Raw genomic sequence first — 26,839 nt, forward strand, 5'->3', positions numbered from 1 at the left:
TTCCCTGCACCATGCGTCAATTCGCTGCTGATCCTCCTGCATTTCAGTACAATTTTCCATTGTTACAACCTATCGATATACCACAGCATCATCCGCAAAAAGCCTCAGTGAACTTCTGATGTCATCCACAAGGTCATTTATGTATATTGTGAATAGTAACAGTCCTATGACACTCCCCTGCGGCACACCTGAAATCACTCTTACTTCCGAAGACTTCTCTCCATTGAGAATGACATGCTGCATTCTGTTATCTAAGAACTCTTCAATCCAATCACACAATTGGTCTGATAGTCCATATGCTCTTACTTTGTTCATTAAATGATTGGGGGGGGGGGGGGGGGGGACTGTATCAAACGCCTTGCAGAAGTCAAGAAAGACGGCATCTACCTGGGAACCCGTGTCTATGGCCCTCCGAGTCTCATGGACTTACTCGAAAGACTGTGAAAAAGCATGAACATCACACTCGGATAAAAGACAACCACTATGAAGAGATCAGGGGCTTAACATTGGTACTAAAAGGGGTCTGACACACGGGTCCAGACGTACAAAGTATCACCTACACAAAAAGTTTTTTGATTAATTTTTTTGTTTGCTTACAAGTACTTGTTTGTAGTCCTGCTACACACTAAAATCATGCCTCATTAGGTAACCTCAATGGAAGAGGAATCATTCCAACAATATTGTACAACACATTGATTGTTTTAAGATGCAGTAATTCGTTTTCTGTATTCAAAGAGGAACAACGCTGTAACAATCCGTACTGAATTGGTGGAGGTATACAGAAACAATGAACCATTATACGACAGTCGTTAGGCGGTGCAGACACGACGTTCACTGTGGTCAGACAAGTATCTGAAGAACAAAGTGGGAGACCACGGATCTGAAGAACTTAGAACCAAAATAGAAGTAGATGGTTTAGTGCTTGAGGATCAAGGTGCCACAAACAAAAATCTGTCACAGATATTCTAGCACGACATTTAGAACACAGCAAAATGTTGCTGTCCACTGGCTTCCAAGATTGCTCACACCCAAAAAGGAGTAAAGCTGGGTAAAGGGGAATATTCGATATTAGTCATTTGCTTTGACCAGGGATGTAATAAATGTGTGACATATGTATTAAGCAACTAAAAACCAAACTGTGAAAATACACACCAAAAGGAGACATCACTGGCCAAAGTCTACAACTAGTATAGAATATCCTTCTTGATCTACAAAACTGGCTACTGCGGTCTAAATTAGGATCGAAGGTGATAATTTGGTATAGAGTTGGTGAAGCCAAAAAAGGTGTATGCCAAATAATGGTTGTAATACTGGTCTGACCTATAGCATACCCTGATGTTTATATTCACACCATATTCGAACATTTTCCATCAGAAAAAGTAAAACTGCAAGGTAAACTCAGGAAAACATACTACATAATCAAAAAGTCCTCTACAAGCATTTTAATGGATATTATGCACATATATCATACACAAACTAGGAAAATTGCAGGGGGGGGGGGGATTCCACTATGTAACTTTTGCTGCAAAGCAAGCACTCTGAACATGTGGAAGAAGGAAGGGCAATTACTAAACATGCGGAATAACCTCTGTCGGCCAAAGATACAAGCGGGCAAATGGATGCTGTGTTCTTTGGGAGTGCCATCAGGCTACAGTAACTGATTATGTTCATAAAGAGCAAACTGTCACAGGAACGCGTTTCCGAAACCTCAACAAACGGTAACAAAAGGTTTTTCGGATGAATCACTGCAGGGAGGTAACTGAGGGCACATTTTCTCTCATTTCACAGTATTGCATTCAGATTAAATACACAGTGTGAAGGACAAATGCCGCACTTTGAGGTCGGTACGCGACTACTCGTCCAGATTTGAGACAAAAGTTTACCTATAAAAATCAGATCAGGTGAATTTTGAAAACACATATGAAAATGACGAGCTGGCTGCAAAGTTACATCATGAAGTGCTTCGGAATGTATAGGAGAAAGTGTGTCACCTAACACCACTGCACCAGCCATTTTATCTCGCCGAGTAGATTGCTGGGACATCAAACTCGCATCCACCATGCAGCTATAGTTTGACACATCATAGGGTTCCTTTTTTATTTTTTAGTCGACCGTTGCCTAGTTCTTATTTATAAACAGGACATCATTTTGTCACACAACAATAGTCTATCACATAACAGTGGGCTCCATTGAACTCCATGCATGTATATACTAACAGTGCAGTGCATGACCATGAGCGGTCATGTCAGTTTTATGTACGGTGCCTTCCCAATGGAATACACAAATGATGAATAACCTATGATGATATGCTTGTGGTGCTGGGTGTATCCAAAAACCAAACTGCTGCTGTGGTGAAGAGTTTGCAAATGGGTCATTCCATGTCAATTCAACCAATTTGAGAAAATGTTTCAGCTGATAGTCTCAAATTTGGCTGAAATTTAGCACACCAATGCTAACAAGTGTGGAACACTCATGTACAAAGTTTTAAGTTCCCCTGCCAATTAGTTCCAGAATTATGGCTTGTGAAAGAAGGTGGTGTGACCCGGAAATTGCAACCCACATCTGGCAATGTATCTTCAGACCCAACTTCAGGTTTTAATAACTTTGGAACTATTCCACACAGTCCAGCGAAATTTTTACAACCCAGTAACATCCACTTTGAGAACACACACTATGAATCAAAAAACAACAACAACATATTTCTGAGGGAAAATAAAAAAATTCCAAAATGTGATCAAAAAATGTAATACGTTAAAAGGTACATATTGTAGGTGCCCTCTACACCAAATATAATTCACTCAAAAAGGGTATAAATTTTTTTGTGGTAAGATTAATGTGGTCTAAACACACACAGAACTCATCTTGCCCATATCAGTCACGCAGAGTTACATGCACACGAAAATACAAAAATTTGAAAAAATTACCTGAAAAACGTGGATTTTCTAAGTGTGGTAGCACAAAAGGGGCAAGCGATATCCGAGCCAAATTTCAAACACTGCATAAGTAGACCATAATATAATATGTGGCAAATTTTCAACTTGTTATTGCAAGGCATTTGTGTACAATAAAAGTTGACAGATGTATTTGGTTAGGTTTCTTTTAACACGATCTAGCAAGTAATAGTGATGATGCAGACAGCTTGTTTCAGATAAAGCTGCAGCAATTGTTGGGAACCATTAGGCAACAGAAACTTAAACAATGGCAGTTTTCAGGGACAGAATGAGTCATTGTTAGGCAGCAACAACAAAGGAAACAAGCAACAATTACAGGTTACTCATGTTTTTAAGATTCTAGTTCAGACTAGTCAGTACTGTTATGGAAAATCAGTATGGAGGCAGAAGAGTGTACTAGTGGTGCTTTTGTTCAAACAAGTTGCAGTATTGGTAGAGCACAAGCATCTGAACATCATAAAACAACATATGGAACAAAATGTGGCATTTGCTTTATACTGTACGAACTGGATGAATCGGACCAAGATTTGTTGCTATGGAGATCCAGGATACACCCTGTGGGCACAAGAAGTACAGTTCCAGGAAACTTTAGTGTTTCTTATCATATGAAAGTGTTTCTGGATAAGTATTCTTTCCTTCAAAGAAGTTGTTTTGATCCATTTCGGATTCATAAGAAGACAGTGAAGTGTAGCCTCAGAGAAATTGATCTAAAATCAGTATTGAAAGTGAATCAGTGCATGGGACTTAACATGAAACCAGGACAAAAGTTATGTTCCAGGTGTGTTAAACTGCAAAAAAATTAAGAATATTCTGATAATTTACATCACAGTGACGAAGACTATCAGCCACCTACAACCACAGAGGAAGAGCAATTAAATACTTCAGTGACTGCTCTTGGTTTGTCTCCCATGAAGACACACAAAGTTGGGAAAAAGAGACTGGTCCAGCTATAGTAGAAGAAAACTACAAGAAGCTCAAATGGAATTAAAACACAAAATAGCTGACACACAAATGGTGGAAGAGGAGGAACTATCTGCTCCAAAGGAACAGAAATCATGCCAGAAATGCTCTGATTTTGGACAAAATTGTGCACGATTTGAAAGAAAAATGTGCCATATCCACACGCCAGAAAAAAGTAGCTATTCTTACCCTTGCACCTTCCAGCTGGTCTACTGACTACACTGCAAAGGAATTCAATGTTTCTACATGTACGGTAAAGCAAGCTAGGAAAATAAAAGCAACCCAAGAAGTGCTTCCACAACTTGAGCAGGCTCAGGGTAAGCAAATGAGTTCAGAAATAAAGGTGCTAGTGTCAGAGTTTTATGAAAATAATAACTACATCCGAATAATGCCTGGAAAAGAAAAGACTTTGTAACGGTGAAAATGGGAAATGTACGTGTACAGATGCAAAAAAGACTGTTGCTATGCAACATATCAAAACTATATGTAGAATTCAAGGAAAAGTATCCCAATACCAAAGTAGCTTTATCATCTTCTTTCAATCTTCGGTCAAACTGGGCTGTGCCTGTAAGTGCAAGGGGGGCACACACAATGTTTGTGTATGCGAGACCCATCAAAATGCTATGCTGATGTTTGCTGCTATAAAGGATTCTGGTCTGGATTACAAAGGTGCAATGAAGCTGATGGTGTGTGACATCAGTTCCTACCAGTGCATGATACACAGGTGTGAAAAGTGTCCTGGTAGGGAAAATCTTGCATAAAACATGAATAAAACTGTATGGTGAACTCCTTATGGATGACGAACTTGTTTCTTATAAACAATGGACACACATGGATCGCACAAGTCTTGAAACAAAGCAAAGTACAGTGGAAGATTTTGTTGAAATGTGTTGTCAAAGAAACGGACAAACTGACTATACACAGCTTCACAGCAACAGCACAATCGGCTTATCTCCAGTTTTGTAGGGATAATTTGAAACAAGATGAAATTATAGTAAAACTAGACTTTTCTGAAAATTATGTATTTATAGTTGAAGGTGCCATCCAAGGATATCATTGGGACAACAGTCAAACAACTCTCCAGCCATTTGCAATTTACTAAAGAGGTTAATCAGGTGATGTGTCTGTCATGAACCTGTGCATTTTTAGTGACTTGTTTAATTCACGATGCCATTGCAGTTCGTGCCCACATTCGCACTGTCACGGCATATGTGAAAAACTAGCTGCCTCACATACAATTTGTGAAATACTTCAATGATGGGGCAACTAGTCAGTACAAAAACTGTAAAAATCTCAAAAATTTATGCATGCATTACCATGATTTTCAGATTCATGCAGAATGGAATTTTTTTGCAACAAGTCATGGTAAAAATGTATGTGATGGTATTGGTGCTACCATTAAGCGCATGGCATCACGAGCTAGTCTGCAGCACCCTACAGGAGGTCACATTCTAACACCTCTTCAATTATTTACCTGGGTACAGAAAAATCTCTCTGGCATACACTCATTCTATGTTTCGAAAGATGAGGTGAAATCAGTGTAAGAGTTGCTAAAAAGCAGACTAGAACACGTTAAAACTGTTGCGGACACAACTTCTCTCCAGTGGACTCTGACAATGTGCAGATGAGCAGACTGTCTGGTTATAACTATACATTCATGCACAACATGTGTCTTCACAGTGTGTCTGACTCAGGATTCAGAAGCAAAAGCAGCAACATACAGCCAGGTTGCTATGTTATTGCTGTTTATGATGACAAATGGTACTTAGGACGTGTTGCAGAGTGCTGTGAAGCAGAAGGTGATGTATTTGTGAACTTCGTGGCACCAACAAGATCATTTCATTGGCCACGTTTGGCAGACAGGTGTTGGATTCCTTTTGAACATATTCTTATGACAGTTCCAGTTCCTACCACAGTGTCAGGAAGACAGAACAATTTGCCACTCAATGTACAGAGTGTGGGAGAACTTCTGTTCGAAGCACAATCGACTGGTTTTTAGCAGTTAAGGTGCAGTAAACATTAATGATAGGTTGTGTTAATCCGTCTATATGTTGTTGCTTAGTGATTAAACAGTTGTGGGAGAGGATAAGAAGAGGCAGAACAGTTTACAATATGTTTTTACAAAATTGTGTTGTGGAACAATGGCCACATCACCAAATACATATGTCAACTTCCATTTTACACAAATTTCTTGCAATAACATGCTGAAATTTTTAGATATATATCATTATGCTCTACTTATGCAGTGTGTGAAATTTGGCTTGGATATCGATTGTCCCTTTTGTGCTACCACACTTAGAAAATCCACGTTTTTCAGGTAATTTTTCAAATTTTTGTATTTTCGTGTGCATGTAACTCAGTTTTTGTGACTGATGTGGGCATGATGAGTTCTGTGTGTGTTTAGACCACATTAAGGTCACCACAAAAAAATTTATACCCTTTTTGAGTGAATTATATTTGGTATAGAGGGCACCTACAATATGTACCTTTTAACGTATTACATTTTTAAAATCACATTTTGAAATTTTTTATTTTCCCTCAGAAATATGTTGGTGTTTTGATTCATGGAGTGTGTTCTCTAAATGGATGTTACTGGGTTGTAAAAATTTCACTGGACTCTGTGGAATAGTTCCAAAGTTATTAAGACCTGAAGTTGGGTCTGAAGATAGATTGCCAGATACGGGTTGCAATTTCTGGGTCAAGCCGCCACCTTCTTTCACAAGTCATAATTCTGGAACTAATCAGCAGGGGAAACTAATACTTTGTACACAAGTGCTCCACACATGGTAGAATTAGTATACTGAATTTCAGTCAAATCTGAGACTATGAGCTGGAGCCCCTGGTTGAACTGACATGGAATGCAAAGTGGTCACTTTGAACATCATCTCTAAAATGAATGGTGCTCACACGTGTATGTACTGACTCTGAAGTTAAGCCTGTACACCAAATACACAAAATGGAAGTTATGTGTGTAGCATAATGTGCAGTCTAGTCTAGCCTACTAGTGTGTTTTTTGTACCTCACTGGATACAGTGAAAGTTACTCTAGCCACTATTATTTTTTATAGGATTTATCTATGTCATGGACAAAACAAAGTGGTTGTTTACATCAGTAAGAAGTTCATGTTACGTCTTAATATTTAATTACATGTAACATTAACAGAAAGAAATACACACAGTGTGGAGATGTAAATTGTATCCAATTTGCTGCATTAACTGAAAAAACGTTTGGTATGAGTATTTCTAACATAAGAGAACCTGCATATCCATTCCCCAAAGCATATCCTTATGCCACTGAACTACTATAACAGCTCCAGCAGATTGCAGAGTTCATGCTACCACCTTTTGGCCATGCTGCACGTGGTTACAGCATTGCTGGAGCCTTGTTTTTTAAATCACATTACTATTAGACCTATTTGTAGGACTAGGTTTTGCTAGATACCCCTTTGTCTTTAACTGGTGTAACGAATTGCACAATGAGACTTTTTTTTTCTTTCACCCTGTATATCTGATTACTGTAATGTAAATGGGAAATAACATGGACTGCATGCACACCAATGAAAAAGAAAACCAACAAACTGGAAATGCAATAAGATACCATCTATGAAGTTTTGAAGCCAAGCTTTTTGAACTTCCAGTACACCTAATTTTCAAAACTGTACTACTACCTATAAGAATCACACCCAAGTGCAATTTCTTTTCCTTTCCACTGTATCTTGCCAGAATATGTATTATTATTCTCACAGCTATATACATATTTAAACATTTGCATTTAGTATAAAGGTGAACTCAAATTCGATAATTACAAAACGGCTCTGAGCAATATGGGACTAAACATCTGTGATCATCAGTCCCCTAGAACTTAGAACTACTTAAACCTAAATAACCTAAGGACATCACACACATCCATGCCCGAGGCAGGATTCGAACCTGCGACCGTAGCAGTCGCGCGGTTCCGGACTGAGCGCCTAGAAACGCTAGACCACCGCGGCCGGCTCGATAATTACATGACCACTTGCAAAGAATTAGTTCTAACAGGGTAATACATTATGGTTCTAGATGGGCAACTATTAACGTAGGGCTAATAGGTAATATGAAACATTTGATCTACGAAAAATGCTTGCTTTATCTCGACGAACTTACCTTGAGTCCATTTGTCATGTATCTGACACCTTTACGATTACCGTAAGAGTGGGTTAGAACAATCACTTTGTGCCCGCGAGCAATGAGACACTGTGACAGGTTGTAAATGTGTTCCTCCACTCCTCCCATGTTCGGGTAGAAGAAATCAGATGCCATGCTGGAAATGTAGAAACAAGTGTTGTCAGCAGTGACTGTTTATGCGGCTACGATTACTTCCTTATTCTTTCTAGTTAGCTCTGCAGATATACAATTCAACACATGTTCTGCTTCAAGTACCAGATTATCCAGTTACGATTGTGACACTTTTTTGCGGACTATTTCCTTTACACTGATTATCGATTACACTTACCAGATCCTATGTCTCATTCTACAGACGTCGTCAACTCCTTTGTCACCTTTCTTTCTGGTAAATCATGCCTGCAGCCTACAAATCCCTGTTTTTTCCTCTCTTTCAAACTCGGCCTGTAATTCCCAACTGACAGTAACACACCCCTTGATTCCCGTGTACACAGTCAAAGATTCAAAGACGAAGTAATAAAACACCTCACAGAGATGACTAGCATCAAGAGTACGGTTTCAAAATAGTGGCTCCTTACATCTGATCTGACAGGAGCGGAAGATGAGGTGGAAACAACATGTCTAGCAATCTCAAGATACACGTAGAAAAAAGTCCGAATACGTTAAGTTATTATAATAAAGACTTATTTTTCTATTTGTAATTTGGTCTTCCTCAGATGTGGCCATGTTGAAACAGTTGCAAACAGAAAAGCAAAATGCGAAAAGCTAGCTAGCTTTGCACAGCACATGAAAGTTCTAGCAGATTTCACTGGGAAGGACCTCTAGCGATAATTATGCAAGTGTCCTCTGAATCCGTTTGGAATGCTTGTTTTAACGAGCAGAAATTTGAAAGTTTGTTTTGTGTTATGCTGCTTATAAAGCATTGCAAACAACGGGAGGAATGATCGGATTTTCCGCTTGCCTGACGTTAGTTTTGTATCATGTGGTAGTGTTGTGAAAGAGGAAACAATTGAAGGAAGTACTGTCAAGCGAGGATGAACCCCGGGGAGTAATATGTCAATCAATTTACGTCAGCATAAAGAAGATGACAAGTTGGCTCTGTCAGAACGGTTCACATTTGCTAGTATTCTAAAAGTGTTTTGTGGCACAAGTTTACTGTAGTAAGTACACATTGCTCTTTTTCACACTGAGATACGTAGACTTAGCGTGGCGTCCTTTGATGCATGTGTATTGTTTACTACATTGATTTCACATATTTGTCATCTGTTCATGTAAATTTGATTTGAACTGAGCAATGAATCACGCGTGACGACCGTGTATACGTTGTAGTATATATAGGCCAAACTAGTCCAAATTAGTTGCACTACTACAAATATAACAGTAGGAAGTGTTAGACTACCTTTATAAATGTCAAATCCAGAACGGAAGTGCAATTTTTACTGCTTTTAACAGGTCTGATGTATTGTGCTTGTATGTTCTGCATTGTTATGGGGCATTGCATTAACAACCCGTGTTATTTTGTACATACATTTTTCTTTTCCATCCAAAATGACTCTGGAATACACGGAGAGAGAAAACAGTACTGTCAGCTGTGTATATTAACTGCAATTAGCGAACTATTTCATTTTTGAAATTCTGATAAATTGTTTGTCGAACTCGTTGATAGTAAAATTTTCATTCTAAAAAATGTTACCACTTTTGTTAACCGGCAACAAAAAATTTTAACTGTATATCCTTCCCATGCCCAGAAAAGTAAAAGACAAGTGTTTTTCTGTGCTGTTGCATGTACTCTAATACTAACTGAGGTGCAAATTGTAGTTAAGTTTAACATTGAATTTAGATGATATGACTCTCTTTTTGAATAGTACTGGGGCTATATACACTAATGCTGCATGAATTGAAATAAAATGCCAATCTTTTAATTTTTTTTGCTATGTTGGATTCCAGAAACAAGACAGAATATTTTCTCTTCTAGGCTAACATAATGCACTCATAAGTAAAGTGTTATTATCCTATTTATGTGTTTTAAATGTGTTGGCCTTAATAGGTACAGTCCCATTGAAGGTGGTGTGGTTTTACCTTCCTGTGAGCCAACCAGCCATGGAGATCTCATGTATATTCGGAACTAAGGTGCAACATGACTTTTTCAGATAAACAGTGTGGTCTACGCCAAAGTCACTTCTGTTGCCTTGCAAAAAATTAAAACACTGACAGAAGAAATGATTTTGTAAACATCACAATATACAAATGTAATCATGTAAATTAAATATTTGATGTTCTGCATTTCTAACAAAAAATTCTTAGGTGGTTAGCTAAGTGTTTGTGAATTTGTGATTCAAGAAAACACACTTTTGCTTGACATCAAATGATATGTTAGGTGAAGGATATAATGTTGATTTATTCATTCTGTTCTGTGAGCTGCCATCAAGACCATAAAATTTCAGAAATCTTCGGTAAGGTACTGTATAGGCCTACATTTACAAAATACAAGCAGACCATGAAAACTTAATCAGTACACTGTAACAACAATAAAATATCAATTCTGCTTATTGCTATTCATTTTTGTTGTTATGTTCAGTCAAAAGATTAATTTGATGCAGCTCTCCACACGTCTCTATCCTACGCAAACCTCTTCATTTCCAAATAACTACTGTAACTTACAACCATTTGAACCCCTAATAGGGCTCACATCGCTTTTGTATTTGCTTAGCCAACACAGGGCACCCACCCTTTCAATGCTACTTCCCTTTCCATTGGTGCCAACGATGCTTCTATTTGGTTTATGATTTTGGATAGTTGTCCCTTGCCCTCTACCCCCCCCCCCCCCCTTTGTACTCTATACAACTTTTCATCCTTCATAACATGGTCTCCATTCTTGGGTTTGATATATCATTCCTATCCAAAATTTTATATTTTATAGAAGCACACATCATGTGGGAAAGGTTGTCCAATGTAGTGTATATTCCACATCTTGTGCCTTTCTATCTTTGCACCCTTCCTTTCAGGCAGGAACCCAACACAGTAGCCATTATGTTGTGGGAGGGGGGGGGGGGGTCAAGTATCCACACGGTGGTAGCCCCCTGACCACATAGAGATTGTACTATTGTTGCCTGTGGTGAAAACTCCCTACATTTGCCAAGGAGTGTATGCCTGTCCTGACTGGGGCACGAGGACTCCGGGTAACAAATGGCTCTGAGCACTATGGGACTCAACATCTTAGGTCATAAGTCCCCTATAACTTAGAACTACTTAAACCTAACTAACCTAAGGACATCACACACACCCATGCCCGAGGCAGGATTCGAACCTGCGACCGTAGCAGTCCCGCGGTTCCGGACTGCAGCGCCAGAACCGCTAGACCACCGCGGCCGGCAAAATGTCTCCGGGTAACAGTTAATGGTTACTCAGAAAGGTAACCATTGCCGTGACTGCATGGTGCCCAAGGGGAGAGCCTTCTTCAGAGTGGGTGGCACCAAGGCAGATGACGTGCAAATGAAGTGACTCAAACTTTCCTAAGGTGGTGGCCACCTGGCCCCAACTGTCTCTTCTGATAGAAAGAATTACTACAATGTGGAGCCATATGACCCCTCAGTATTTCCTTCCCTGGCGTTTTAGGACCAATGGCGATTCTGTTTTGGCCACAATGTCATTATTCTTTGTTGAACACCTTGAGGATATAGCAGAAATTTTGAAAAAAGTGGTTCAGTTCTGATTACAGCAGAATCCCCTGCCACGGGCACTGCTCGCCTGTGACAAATTGGATGACATTCCTGTAACTACCATCCCCGATAAGTCTCATTATGGCACTGTGACTTCCACTCACAGGCCTACGACAACGTACGTGCTAATTTGGAGCAGTGGGGTGTGCGATATGTCAGTCGTGTCCGGATGGGAGCAAAGGAAATTACGGTTGGCACTGCCGCCTTCATCTTGGGGTTTGAAGGCAACTCGTTGCCTGAAAAGGTCAAGGTAATGGTGTATCGATGCGATGTGAAACCCTGTGTTCCCCCTCCCGTGCATTGCTTCAAATCCGTGAGATTCGTGCAATGCACGTCTTCACATTGTGACACCAGCTCCATCTGTAGGAATTGTGGATGTCAGCTGTACACAAATGCTCCTTGTACCGCTCCTGCCCCATCTGTGTCAAATGCGCGGAGCACCATAATACCTCTTCACTGGAATGCATCGTCTTCCAAAGAGGAAAGAAAATACAAGACCCTTAACTGACCCACATATCCGGAGGACAAGAAGAAATATGATTGTTTGTGTGCTGTATGTCTGATGATGCTTGCTACGTCTGTGATGTCATCCTGTCAAGTGACAGTGCCCTCACCCTCAATGCTGCCTACGTCAGGCATTTGGGGCTGCTCAACTACGCGTGCTTCCCTGTCGGTTGGGGACCATCTCCTGTTGTATCCAGTACCCACTTTGGGAGCATTGACTGTCCAGCTACTGGGGATGTTAATGCCCAACCACCAGCCGGAATCAATATTCTCCTCTGGCATCTCTCACCAGGAAGGGATCCCTCGAGCCACTTCTCTCCCAAGTTTCTGCTGATCTATAACCAGATACCAACCAGTGGCACAGGGATTCACGTTCCTCCTCTGTCGCTGAAACCGAGGCAGACGAGCCCTCGTGAACATTGAAATTGTCCAAGGAAAGAGGGACAAAAACTATATCTCAGAGATGGAGGAGGTTCCATTCGTCCCTGTGCCACTGGACCCCTCATGTTCCGACTCTGTAGTTGTGGCAGAGTTCTCGCCCCCCCCCCCCCCCCCCCCCTGTGGCATCAGATCCCTCCTCACAACCTGCTTCAGAACCAAAGTGTATCAATGCTGTATCTTCGCAATCAGTGGCAGCAGGCGACCCTGAGATGTGACTTGCTTCCTTCGACTCCCCCCCCCCCTCCCCCCCTTCCCCCACCAGATACCGATAGTGCTATCCTCCAGTGGAACTGTAGCATTTTTTTTCCATCTTCTGGCTGATTGCAATATCTCTTATGCATTTGCCTTGCATTCTGCATTTTCCTACAGCAGACTTGGTTCCCAGCATTGCAAACTCTTACCCTTGAGACAAGAAGAGAGTAGAAGCTTTCGAAATGTGGTGCTACAGAAGAATGTTGAAGATTAGATGGGTAGATCACATAACTAATAAGGAGGTATTGAATAGAGTGGGGGAGAAGAGGAGTTTGTGGCACAACTTGACTAGAAGAAGGGATCGGTTGGTAGGACATGTTCTGAGGCATCAAGGGATCACCAATTTAGTACTGGAGGGCGTCATGGAGTGTAAAAATCGTAGAGGGAGACCAAGACATGAATACACTAAGCAGATTCAGAACGGTGTAGGCTGTAGTAGGTACTGGGAGATGAAGAGGCTTGCACAGGATAGAGTAGCATGGAGAGCTGCATCAAACCAGTCTCAGGACTGAAGACCACAACAACAACAACCCTTAACAGCCACCTTGGCTGTTTTAAGAATTGAACTGACTGAAAGAGTGTGAGATAGTTTGCACATACATCCTTGACTATGTCTACAGTGAGCATGTGCCATTCTGTATGACTTTGGAGGCTGTGGCAATTCATGTGAGGAGTCAATGTATTTTACCCTCTGTAATGTGCGTCTCCATTCTGATGGTGAAGTGTCTTGGAATGTGTTGTGCCACTGATATCTCAGCTCCAGCCACCCTTCCTTATTTTGGGCAATTTCCCTCAACCCTTTGGGGGATGGAACTACGACCACTGGCCAGGGTAAACCTATCGAGCACTGGCTGCGGTAAACCTACCGAAACTATGCTCGCAGAGCTCAATCTTCTTCTCTTGAGGCAACAGATGAGGCAACAGAAATCATTGAAGTTCATTGTGCCCAACATGCAAATCAACACAGACCCCGTTTACACTGTACCCTGAAACGTGCTCGATAATCGATTATGTGTGGTGTGTTAAATGTCTCAACAATCCGGTCACACAGCTGACACAGGCTAATGGTTTTTAACCCCGTACAAGTGAAACTTGATGTAACCTCGTGTGTAGAATGCTACAGGGGTACGGTCACGAGAACGCGGAGCTCACATATACGCTGAATCCCTACCGACCCACCGTCCAGGGAACTTGCAGAGTTAATTCTGAACAGTGAGAGCAAAATGGAGAGGAGCCCTGCCCTACCAGTGTGCAACAGAGTACTGAATTCCATTTGACTTCAATTGCGTTTCCAAAAGAAGCTCGAGCACGTAGAGTTACCTGGTACCTGTTATTGTTGGCTCTGGAAAAAGAACGGTTCCTAAATATTAGTCTCGGTCATACGTAGCTCTGTCCCAAACTTGCGGTCTCACGGTCGCGTTCTCGCTTCCCGAGCACGAGGTCCCGGGTTCGATTCCCGGCAGGGTCGGCGATTTTTCTCTGTCTCGAGATGACGGGGTGTTTATGTTTTCCTCACCATTTCATCATCATTCCTGAAAGTGGCGAGATTGGACTGAGCAAAGTTTGGGACATTGTACGGGTGCTGATAATCGCGCAGTTGAGTGCCCCACAAACTAAACATCATCGCAATACCTAGCTACGTTCAGTTTTGGGGGTGTTTCTCTCCCATTCTGCCACCTCGTGAGGACTGTTATCAGCCTGTAAGCGGCAGTTGTGGTGGTTTACAAAACAACACGTTGTAAAACGTGGCCTTGTCTGTGCAGAGGAGTTATCCAACAGGTTTTCACTTTGCGCGACCTCCAAATGTCGCCACACATTTCCATACAAGTGGTGCAATCTTTCTGCTCCAGTTGACGTGTTACCCGGATATCACGTACCATCCTCATTACAGTCAATCGAGATAACTTTGTACCACTTTCTAAAAATACTGGACGCAGGATAAATTACACATTGGAATAGACATTGTAATGTTTTGCACCTATAGTTACCGAGTGCTTGGAAAGTGAAAATGTATGCTGACTGTGCCCTACTAGAGTAAAATTTCAGTTTTAATGCTCCTACATACTTAAAGTCTCATTCTTGATAACTTTAGATTGAGAATTTTTCCAATATCTAATGCTCTGGGTAAATTTAGATAGTGCCAGAAGGAAATCGGGTGTTAATAGGAAGTAAAAACAAACAGTGTTAATTCAGTACTGCAGGTTTACTTTGAAATATTGAGATAATTGTATTGACATTGCACTCTTCAAGTCAAATCACTGTCGCCAGACGCTCTCTTCAGTCAGTGTAACTAAAGGATGATAACAAGTGTAAGAGCTTGTAGGCAGTTGGAAAGACAACTGACATAGTAACTAGAAATCATAGATGTAATAAAACTGTCACTTTTAGTACAAAATAATGCAAGTAAGTGGAGCAGCAGCCATTTGAAACAAAAGTGGTAAGTGACACGAAGATACTCTGACTGGTAAAAAGTTATCCAATTTGACTGTAGTGTCAAATGTAGAATACACCAGACAGTGGATTGTGGAATGTAAAACTCACTGTTCATCTGACAGATGGAAGCATCTGGGATCTTTTCGTGCCGCCCCAATCCTCCGGAGCGTGTTGTCAGACATCCAAAGGTCATTTGGGACAGTCCTCTTTAAGCATAATTTGTATTTGTCCGAATTTGTTGACAAAACGCCCGATAGCGGTCCTCGGAGAAGGTTTTCCCCACACCTTCGATGGTACAGCCCACGCAGCACCTCGTATGTTTTACAACCAATTTTCTGGGAGATGTTGTTGTGGTCTTCAGTCCTGAGACTGGTTTGATGCAGCTCTCCCTGCTAATCTACCCTGTGCAAGCTTCGTCTCCCAGTACCTACTGCAACCTACATCCTCTGAATCTGTTCAGTGTATTCATCTCTTGGTCTCCCTCTACGATTTTTACCCTTCACGCTGCCCTCCAATACTAAATTGGTGATCCCTTGATGCCTCAGAACATGTCCTACCATCCGATCCCTTCTTCTTGAAAAGTTGTGCCACAAAATCCTCCCCAATTCTATTCAATACCTCATTATTAGTAATGTGATCCACCCATTTAATCTTCAGCATTCTTCTGTAGCACCATATTTCGAAAGCTTCTATTCTCTTCTCATCCAAACTGTTTATTGTCCATATTTCACTTCCATACATGGCTACACTCCATACAAATACTTTCAGAAAATACTTCCTGACACTTAAATCTATATCTCTTCTTCAGAAATACTTTCCTTGCCATTGCCAGTCTACATTTTATATGCTCTCTACTTCGACCATCATCAGTTATTTTGCTCCCCAAATAGCAAAACTCCTTCAATACTTTAAGCGTCTCATATCCTAATCTAATTCCCTCAGCATCACCCGACTTAATTTGATACATTCCATTATCCTCATTTTGCTTTTGTTGATGTTCATCTTATATACTCCTTTCGAGACACCGTCCATTCCGTTCAACTGCTCTTCCAAGTCCTTTGCTGTCTCTGACAGAATTACAATGTCATCGGCGAACTTCAAAATTTTTATTTATTCTCCATGGATTTTAATTCCAACTCTGAATTCTTCTTTTGTTTACTTTACTGCTTGCTTTATGCACAAACTGAATAATATTGGGGATAGACTACAACCCTGTCTCACTCCCTTCCCAACCACTGCTTCCCTTTCATGTCCCTCGACTCTTATAACTGCCATTTGGTTTCTGTACAAATTATAAATAGCCTTTCGCTCCCTGTATTTTACCTCTGCCACCTTCAGAATTCAGGAGATAGTGGCTTTCTTTCTGTGACAGAGAGCATATCAGAGACACGTGAAAGACAAATTGACAGTGTTAATGTGTTCGCAAAAACGAATGTTACTTTTGGGACATCCCGTATCGCGTATTACCGAGACTTTTCGCCCGCAGTGCGGCACTACGACATTCGACCTCTGTGGCGTCCGCAGGTGGGGGCGGCCGCCGGCCATGACTTGAGCGCAGCATGGTGGAGCTCGGCGTGCGCGTGGTGCGCGGCCCGGACTGGTGCTGGGGGGAGCAGGACGGCGGAGAGGGCCACGCGGGCACCGTCGTCGAGGTGGGCCGCACCGGCTCCGGCACCTCCCCGGAGGGCACCGTCGTCGTCCAGTGGGACGCGGGCATGCGCACCAACTACCGCACCGGCTACCAGGGCGCCTACGACCTGCGCGTCGTCGACAACGCGCCCGCAGGTACGCACTGTCGGAGCCGTTGTGTCACTCGCTTCTCCACATTCTCATCTCAGTACGTGCGGAACGTATCACTTGAGATATATTGTATTTATCCGACAGTGAGGTCACCCTAAATATGAGACTATCTCCGTTCCTCCTCCCTCCCTCCCTCCCCCCCCCCCTTTTTTTTTTTTTTTTGAAAAGGAGAAGCCCTGTGAGAAATTTTTTGCTGATGCCACGCTGCCTATCTGTCTGGACTCGACATGGAGATTGTCCTCATGTGTGCGAGTTGCATTTGCATGAGTGTAAGTGTGTATGTTGTCAGATTCAGACGGAGGCCTTTTTGACCAAAAGCTTACTTGCTTCGTAGTTTTTTTTGTGCCTGTCTGTGACTCAAAATCTCTGCTCTATGTTGAGTAGCAGTCTATCCTTTTCCTAATATTGAGCTGCGACAGGCACAATAAAAAGATTCACACAATCATAGCTTTCAGCTATTAAGGCCTTTGTCAGCAGTACACACACATACACACACTCATGCAAGCGCCAACTTGCACACACATCTGCAGTCTCAGAGAGCTGAAACTACACTGCTCTCTGAGACTGCAGACGTGTGTGCAAGTTGCACTTGTGTGTGTGTGTGTGTGTGTGTGTGTGTGTGTGTGTACTGCTGACAAAGGCCTTAATGGCCGAAAGCTATGATTGTGTGAATCTTTTTATTGTGCCTATCACAGCTCAGCATCTCCGCTATATGGTGTGTAGCAACTTTCTGTCTCTTGTATTGTTAATTTCATCCTGGATTTTCCATTGTTTGATCTGTACCTAATATTGTAATTATTCTTTGTGGATTTTCCACTGTTTTAATATAGAAATTGTTGTGCTGGTATAAAATATCATAAGATAAGCCTAAAAACATTAACACTATTTATTGTAAACAGCTGTGGTGTTTTCTTAGGCAGCTTATCTGACACCTATATGCAAATAGACGAGGTACTGGCAGAAGTAAAGCTGTGAGGACGGGGCACGAGTTGTGCTTGGGTAGCTCAGTTGGTAGAGCACTTGCCCGCGAAAGGCAAGGGTCCCGAGTTCGAGTCTCGGTCCGGCACACAGTTTTAATCTGCCAGGAAGTTTTATATGCAAATAGTTTTTCACGAAAAGCTGCCAGAAGTCGCTGAGCTAAAGTTGTCCTGCGTTGTAAGGTGAGCCTGATCCTTTTCGCACACTAGCTTGCACTTGCATTGAAGCTCAGTATGCGTGCCGTTGGATAATTCCTCTTTATCTCCAGCACCTTCATTTGGATAATTTCTCGAATAATCGGGGAGATGTAATTGCATTTCTCTTGCACGTACTTAATGACCTCCTGCTCCAATTCACAAAACCTTCCCAGATTTGGTCCCCTGAATGTTTGGCACGTAGGACTGGCAATCTCAGATTTATTCTTCATCTGACGCCACCTGTGATCATTCGTTTTCTTTCCGCAGCACAGTTGTTTGTTGCCTTTGAATCACGTCGCATTCGGCAGGACGACGGTTCAATCCCGCGTCCGGCCATCCCGATTTAGGTTTTCCGTGATTTCCCTAAATCGCTCTAGGCAAAATGCCGGGATGGTCCCTTTGAAAGGGCACGGCCGATTTCCTTCCCCCTCCTTCCCTCATCCGATGAGACCGATGACCTCGATGTCTGGTCTTCTTCCCCAAGAACCCCCCCACCCCTTTGCATCACGAATAAACGTTACCCCCAAAATTAGTTTCATATTCTCTGTATCGACTGCAGACTTGATCCACACTTTTCAGCAGAGTTAAAGCGGTGATTTACTTTGATTATCAATCACTTCGTGTTTCTGCTCTTACAGTATTAAGCAAACTGAATGACAAAAAGACGTCATCCTTTTGGCTTATTTGTGTCAGAAACCGGAAACTTCAGGCAAACTGTGCACTTAATCCTTTGGCTCCATTGCCTGCAGTACGGGTCTAGCTGTCGCCCGTGCAGAACACGGCAAGCAGTTTGGTGATCCACATTCGGTCTGCCTGCTACACTACTGGCACTTGTCACCGTGTTTTCTGCCTCGGCTAATTGTAGTTAGATTAAAAGTGAGGGCTGAAAGGTTACAGGAACCGTAGTACGATCACTTGTGACCTCCTTTTGCTTTGCCAGGTCTATTCTTCTTGTTGACTTGGCTGCTGTGAACTGAAATCTTGAGGCTGAAAATGCAAGTACAAATTATTTTCCGAATCCACAGAATAAGAAGTAGAACTTCTTTGTAAAACGTTATCCTTAACTGAATAAGACAGCAGGAAACACTTCCTTTAATACATTTCTCTCGATAAATGTTAACAGCTGTGGTGTGCGTACTGTAAGACCTTCGGTACACACACCATCAGATTATTTGACTTGTCGCTCTAACGAAGTAGGCAAGTGTCAGCAATATGTCTCTTGGTCTTACGATGGCGTGTTTATCGTCTGCCGTTAGGTCAGACGATAGAAATGCCACTTGCACACTTAGAGTAGAAGATTGACGGTGACCAACTTTAAACAGAACTTGATTAATTTTCAGACACATTTATTAAAATAATAACAAGCATAAAAATAACTTAACTCGGTTCTGGATGCTATTTACAATTGACGATCTGAAGTTCCTTTGGTCTTGGTACGTTAATCTTATTCTCACATATCCCTGATACTTGACGAAGTGTCTATTCATTTATCTTCATGGCTGTGTACAGGAATATGATAATCTTATTGGGCGCAGAATGAAACTTTACTACAGACTGCTGCAGACTAATACAGACTGATGCAGACTAACTAATCGGAGGTCTGTACACTCGTTATAATACCTAGAGTGTTCAGGTATCACTGCGCGAGTGTGATCCGCGAGGAGAAAAGGTTCTACGTTAGCAGCAATCTCACTGACTGCGTTACATATTAATACGCGGATCGACGGAATCAGAATTTGCTCCGTCTCTAAGACAGCGCCATCTCGTAGTGCGGAGACAGACGAGCGCTGCGCCTGCACTGTTTGTGCTTAGCGGGGCGCGCTCTATTGGGAAAGTTGTGTACGCGCTGACTACGCGGAACTATGTAAACAACAACAGCCACTACGTTAATTGAACAGACTTTCCAGTTTGTAGGATAGACAGAATGAAACTGCCACCTGTCTCGTGACATCATCCGCCTTATAGTCGAGAGATTCAGCATTCTCCAGAGCGCTGCACTTCCCTGAGAAGGGGAGCACCTCCACGGAGTGACTGCCGACCCGGCAAGTCACGAATGGCGGTAAACGGCTGTCAGAGCTGACCCGCCTCGTAAAAATGCAGCGTCTGGTCTCCCGACTTTGTGCACATATAAACAAGTTTGTGGACAATGCACATATTTGCATTTATCACACACTTGGCACAATTCCTACACGCAAATGACAGTAGTCATTCGTCGGTAACAGATGCGGGTAGTAAATTATCACTTTCATGAATTGGTATGGTACATTTCACTCTTCCACTACACGGTATACGACCATTTCAAACTCGGATGTGCTGCACTGCTGTGGAGCACCAAAGTCTGCTCTGCCGGTGGCAAAAGCACCCGTCTCCGAGGCCTGCCGGTACACCCTAGCAAAGAGAGAATGTGAAGGTGTCAGGTGGTCTGAAAAATGCTCACAAGGGAACCTCCCCATCGCACCCCCCTCAGATTTAGTTAAGTTGGCACAGTGGATAGGCCTTGGAAAACTGAACACAGATCAATCGAGGAAACAGGAAGAAGTTGTGTGGAACTACGAAAAAATAAGCAAAATATACAAACTGAGTAGTCCGTGCGTAAGATAGGCAACATCAAGGCTACCGTGACCCCACGAGCGCTGTGGTCCCGTGGTTACCGTGAGCAGCTGCGGAACGAGAGATCCTCGGTTCCAGTCTTCCCTCCAGTGAAAAGTTTAATTTTTTATTTTCAGTTTATGTGACAAACTCTTTTCATCACTTTTTTGGGAGCGATTATCACATCCACAAGAAAACCTAAATCGGGCAAGGTAGAAGAATGTTTTTACCCATTCGCCAAGTGTACAAGTTAGGTGGGTCGACAACACATTCCTGTCATGTAACGCACATGCCGTCACCAGTGATGTATAGAATATATAAGACACATTTTCCTGTGGAGGAATCGGTTGACCTATGACCTTGCGATCAAATGTTTTCGGTTCCCATTGGAGAGGCACGTCCTTTCGTCTACTGATCGCACGGTTTACCGGTGCGGTCACAAAACACAGACACTAAATTTATTACAGTGAACAGAGATGTCAATGAACGAACAGACAGATCATAACTTTGCGAAAATAAAGAAAGTAAAATTTACACTTGCAAGAAGACTTGAACGATGGACCTCTCGTTCCGCAGCTGCTCACGCTAACCACGGGACCACGGAGCTCCTGCGCTCACGGTAGCCTCGATGTTGTCTATCTTATGCATGGACTACTCAGTTTGTATATTTTGCTTATTTTTTCATAGTTCCACACAACTTCTTCCTGTTTCCTCGATTGATCTGTGTTCAGTTTTTCAAGGCCTATCCACTGTACCAACTTATAACTAGATCTGGGGGGAGTGCGATGGGGAGGTTCCCTTGTGAGGTACATTACTCATTCTGAAGTTATTTTCAGTTGTGAATGTTTCTGAATTCAATTCGTTGCGTTTTGTGTTGCGATCTCTCTCCCCCCCCCCCCCCCCCCCCTGCCTCCTATCCCTCTCTCTCTTTCAAGTCTTCTGTTACTACTGCGATCCATTTAATTGCCTCAGTTTAAGTTTCCAAGCCAGTTTGGCCGAACTCTGCAATTATTCCACCCTCGTAAAATTTTAGTCCGCATTTTATATTCATGTCTGAGTAAATATTAGTTACTACTACTGTAGTTTAGAACTTAATTTGAACATGGCGATGGGGCACGGTTGCGCAGTTCTGTATGGGGCACATTTCCGCACAATTTTGCGTTGCCATCCAACCCATCAAGGAAACTTAAAGACAGCAGCTGTTGGAAAAACAATTTTAAAAAATGAACGCACAGGAGAATAAAGGCTACAAATTGCTAATAATTAAGCTTTTGGAACTTAACGAATCTAGAGCAGAAAGAAATAATTCTGTGAGAGGAAGGATCGGTAAGGACAAGAAATTGGTTAAAGCAAGAACAAGGAAAATGAGGTTAGGCCTACTTGTGATATCATGTGTTCTGCCCAACGAATCTGACGAGCAGCACTCCCACCGAGCTCCCCCGAACAATAAGTTCGTTTTGGCGTATTTCGCAAACGTACAGTTCACCACGATCAACAGTGACACACTTGAAATGAAATGAATATACAGCTTGCATTCTGTACTGGTGTGAGTGATTACCACTGTACAGTACGAACAAAGACCACGAGCACATCTTGCACAGACCTCTCTGGGCAGGTCACAAACTTGACTGAATGGCACGTAAACAAACCTGCGGTGGGCACGGGGCACCAGGCGATCGCCGAATGACTTCCCGTAATACCCTAGTCGGTAACTGAAAATGAAGGAGATTCAAATCTGTCGTGGTGTTTTGTGTGTAGCCAGAGAACAGTACATTTTTGATTGTGAGTTCTCGTGCTGAACTGAACCATCTTGGTCCCCGCAAGAAGTCCTCAATGTCCATACAGGAAACTTAGTTACACCCTATATATTTAAAAAATGAAAAGTAACTTAACAATATTAGAGTTGGAAAGTTCCTATCTACCATATAGTGGAGATGCTGAGTTGCAATAGGCACAACAAAAAGATTCACACAATTATAGCTTTCGACCATTAAGGCCTTCGTCAGCAATCAATATATATATATATATATATATACCCTCTTTCCTAATGAGGCAACAGTTTGTTGCGAAAGCTTGAATTTTGTGTGTATATTTGTGTTTGTTTGTGTGTCTATCGACCTGCCAGCGCTTTTGTTTGGTAAGTCTCATCATCTTTCTTTTTAGATATATTTTTTCCACGTGGAATGTTTCCCTATATATATATATATATATATATATATATATATATATATATATATATATATATATATATATATATATATATATATTGTGGTCTTTAAATATGTCTGCTTGTGAGATGTCTGCTTGTGTCTGTATATGTGTGGATGGATGTGTGTGTGTGTGTGTGGGGGGGGGGGGGGGGGGCGCGCGAGTGTATACCCGTCCTTTTTTCCCCCTAAGGTAAGTCTTTCCGCTCCCGGGATTGGAATGACTCCTTACCCTCTCCCCTAAAACCCACATCCTTTCGTCTTTCCCTCTCCTTCCCTCTTTCCTGATGAGGCAACAGTTTGTTGCGAAAGCTTGAATTTTGTGTGTATGTTTGTGTTTGTTTGTGTGTCTGTCGACCTGCCAGCACTTTCATTTGGTAAGTCACATCATCTTTGTTTTTAGATAATTTTTCCTACGTGGAATGTTTCCCTCTAAACTTACCAAATGAAAGCATTGGTATGGTGATAGAGACACACACACACACGCACGCAAAATTCAAGCTTTCGCAACCAACGGTTGCTTCATCAGGAAAGAGGGAAGGAGAGGGAAAGACGAAAGGATGTGGGTTTTAAGGGGGAGGGTAAGGAGTCATTCCAGTCCCGGGAGCAGAAAGACTTACCTTAGGGGGAAAAGGGGACAGGTATACACTCGCACACACACACATATCCATCCACACATATACAGACACAAGCAGACATATGTAAAGGCAAAGAGTTTGGGCAGAGATGTCAGTCGAGGCGAAAGTACAGAGGCAAAGATGTTGTCGAATGACAGGTGAGGTACGAGTGGCGGCAACTTCAAATTAGCGGAGGTTGAGGCCTGGCGGATAACGAGAAGAGAGGATATACTGAAGGGCAAGTTCCCATATCCGGAGTTCTGACAGGTTGGTGTTAGTGGGAAGCATCCAGATAACCCGGATGGTGTAACACTGTGCCAAGATGTGCTGGCCGTGCACCGAGGCACGTTTAGCCACAGGGTGATCCTCATTACCGACAAACACTGTCTGCCTGTGTCCATTCATGCGAATGGACAGTTTGTTGCTGGTCATTCCCACATAGAAAGCTTCACAGTGTAGGCAGGTCAGTTGGTAAATCACGTGGGTGCTTTCACACGTAGCTCTGCCTTTGATCGTATACACCTTCCAGGTTACAGGACTGGAGTAGGTGGTGGTGGGAGGGTGATATATATATATATATATATATATATATATATATATAGAGAGAGAGAGAGAGAGAGGGAAAATCTTTGCCTTTACATATGTCTGCTTGGGTCTGTATATGTGTGGTTGGATGTGTGTGTGTGTGTGTGTGTGTGTGTGTGTGTGTGTGTGTGGGCGCGCGCGCGGAGTGTATACCTGTCCTTTTTTCCCCCTATGGTAAGTCTTTCCGCTCCCGGGATTGGAATGACTCCTTACCCTCTCCCTTAAAACCCACATCCTTTCGTCCTTCCCTCTTTCCTGATGAAGCAACCGTGGGTTGCGAAAGCTTGAATTTTGTGTGTGTGTTTGTGTTTGTTTGTGTGTCTATCAACATGCCAATGCTTTTGTTTGGTAAGTTACATCATCTTTGTTTACACACACACACACACACACACACACACATCTGCGGTCTTGGAAAACTGAAACCACACTGCGAGCAGCAGTGCCAGGCCATGATGGGAGTGGCGACTGGGTGGGGGTGTAAGGAGGAGGCTGGGGCAGGGAGGGGGAGGGATAGTATGGTGGGGGTGGCAGACAGTTAAGTGCTGCTGTTTAAATGGAGGGCAGGAGAAGGGGGGGGGGGGGTGGAGGGTTGGTAAGTAGTGGAAAGGAGGAAGTAAAGAGAAGCTAAGAGACTGAGTGTGGTGGTGAAATGACGGCTGTGTAATGCTGAAATGGGAACAGGTAGGGGGCCGGATGGGTGAGGACAGTGACTAATGAAGGTTGAGGCCAGGAGGGTTATGGGGACGTAGGATGTATTGCAGGGAAAGTTCCTACCTACACAATTCAGAAAAGCTGGTGTCAGTGGGAAGATCCATATGGGACAGGCTGTGAAGCAGTCATCGAGATGAGGGGTATCGTGTCTGCCAGCGTGTTCAGCAACAGGGTGGTCCACTTGTTTCTCAGTCACAGTTTGTCGGTTGCCATTAATGTGGACAGACAACTTTTTTTTAAAGGTAACTAAAGACTGATTTGAATACAGTGTTCTAAAGAGTCCGCACATTGCCCTACTTGAGTTGTATTACAATCTACAGGGTGGTCAGAAAATGTGTGAAATGCTTGTAGGGATGTTACAGGGCAGGTTGTACTGAGGCATCAATGTTAAGAAAGAAATTTGAAATTCTGCGCCTTTTCAGAGTTATTTAGCATTGAAGTTAGCCAATCAGATTGTTGCATGTGTAAATTCAAGTTTCAGCTAACGAGACACAGCACTCGTTGGGCAACACTGCCCCTGGCAGGCCGCTCGAATGCGAGCACGCGACGCCCCGGTTGGCTAAATTCTGTGCTAAATAACTCAGAAACGGAGCAACGTATCGAATTTCTTTCTTAACATTTATGCCTCAGTACAACCTGCCCCGTAACATCCCTACAAGCATTTCACATATTTTCTGACCACCCTGTATATTACAAAATGGGTAAGGTTGTCACCCACTCCCAACGGCAGAGCGCCTCCCTAATGGCAACAAAAATTTGATTTTTTAGTATTTCACACAATTACTGACTGAATTTTAAAGGAATTAATGTGCTGTTACAGGTATTGAAGTTAGAAACTGTGTGTATATACCTTGAGGTAGTGTATCTCACAAATTATCCAGATTATACTCGTCCAGTATTTGAGAACAAGAGCACTTGGTGACTTCCAAAAAACTTTGCTCATAATTTCAAAGCTTTTTCAAACTTTTTCTTGCTGGCACGCCCACAAACTAACGTAAGGAAAACAAGTTTATTGCTCACTACATTTGCACTGTTGTGTGCTAAAAATTCAGGATCGGGCATGACATTTTAGTTTTCTACTATGTTGTACTAACTCTAATTGCAACACATTCAGAAAGTATCCACCTCTTCTACTAAATGTAGCTTCAGAATTGTATCATAAGACACAATTCACGAGGTGTGGGTGAATAAACTGAAACTGTAAGGACAAGCTGAAAATTAATGCCTCAAAATTTTTTATTCTGTTTTCAATGCCATTCGAGATATTGCACGTCACGTGTATTACTTGATCAACTTCCCTGGTTTGCTGACACAAATTCAGTGGTGTTTGTACGGACCCCAGGACACGTAGGCATCCCAGGCAACGAACTTGCCGACAGGCTGGCCAAACAGACTACGCGGAAACTGCTTCTAGAGATGGGCATCTCTGAACTTGACCTGTGTTCTGACTAGAGTGTTGCAACACGCAATGTTTGACCGGTCACGGCTCATCTGTTGACGGGGGGGACCGAACCGCTCGTGTCCGGCCCCATACGACTCGGCTCGGTCACGTACTCGCCCATGTCTGATGTCCGGATTCCACGGATAACCGAGCATGACCGGTCACCATTGACGTCTCACCTTGCCTCGCCCCGGCTCGCTGCACTGTACTGTACAAATCCAACGCCTCTCTCTCTCTCTCTGACACACACACACACACACACACACACACACACACACACACACAGTGTGTTTG

At 42.6% G+C, this 26,839-nt stretch overlaps 2 protein-coding genes across 2 annotated transcripts in view; one reads left to right on the forward strand and one right to left on the reverse strand.

Moving 5' to 3' along the window:
* The window catches only part of LOC126213573 (phosphatidylinositol N-acetylglucosaminyltransferase subunit A), a 120,337-nt gene extending 111,787 nt beyond the window's left edge, over positions 1 to 8,550 (reverse strand). The window contains exons 1-2 of the mRNA XM_049941419.1: positions 8,403 to 8,550; positions 8,054 to 8,210 (exon numbers count right to left, since the gene is read on the reverse strand). Coding sequence (XP_049797376.1) covers positions 8,054 to 8,210; positions 8,403 to 8,419 — 174 coding nt within the window. The 5' untranslated portion in view covers positions 8,420 to 8,550. The remainder of the gene's footprint in view (positions 1 to 8,053; positions 8,211 to 8,402) is intronic.
* Positions 8,551 to 8,742: 192 nt separating this feature from the next.
* LOC126213578 (E3 ubiquitin-protein ligase MIB2) overlaps positions 8,743 to 26,839 on the forward strand; it is a 233,694-nt gene continuing 215,597 nt past the window's right edge. Inside the window, exons 1-2 of the mRNA XM_049941425.1 lie at positions 8,743 to 9,231; positions 16,945 to 17,205. Of these exons, the coding sequence (XP_049797382.1) occupies positions 16,980 to 17,205 (226 nt within the window). The 5' untranslated portion in view covers positions 8,743 to 9,231; positions 16,945 to 16,979. The remainder of the gene's footprint in view (positions 9,232 to 16,944; positions 17,206 to 26,839) is intronic.

Source organism: Schistocerca nitens, chromosome 11 (assembly GCF_023898315.1).
Source record: "Schistocerca nitens isolate TAMUIC-IGC-003100 chromosome 11, iqSchNite1.1, whole genome shotgun sequence".
Lineage (NCBI taxonomy): Eukaryota > Metazoa > Arthropoda > Insecta > Orthoptera > Acrididae > Schistocerca > Schistocerca nitens.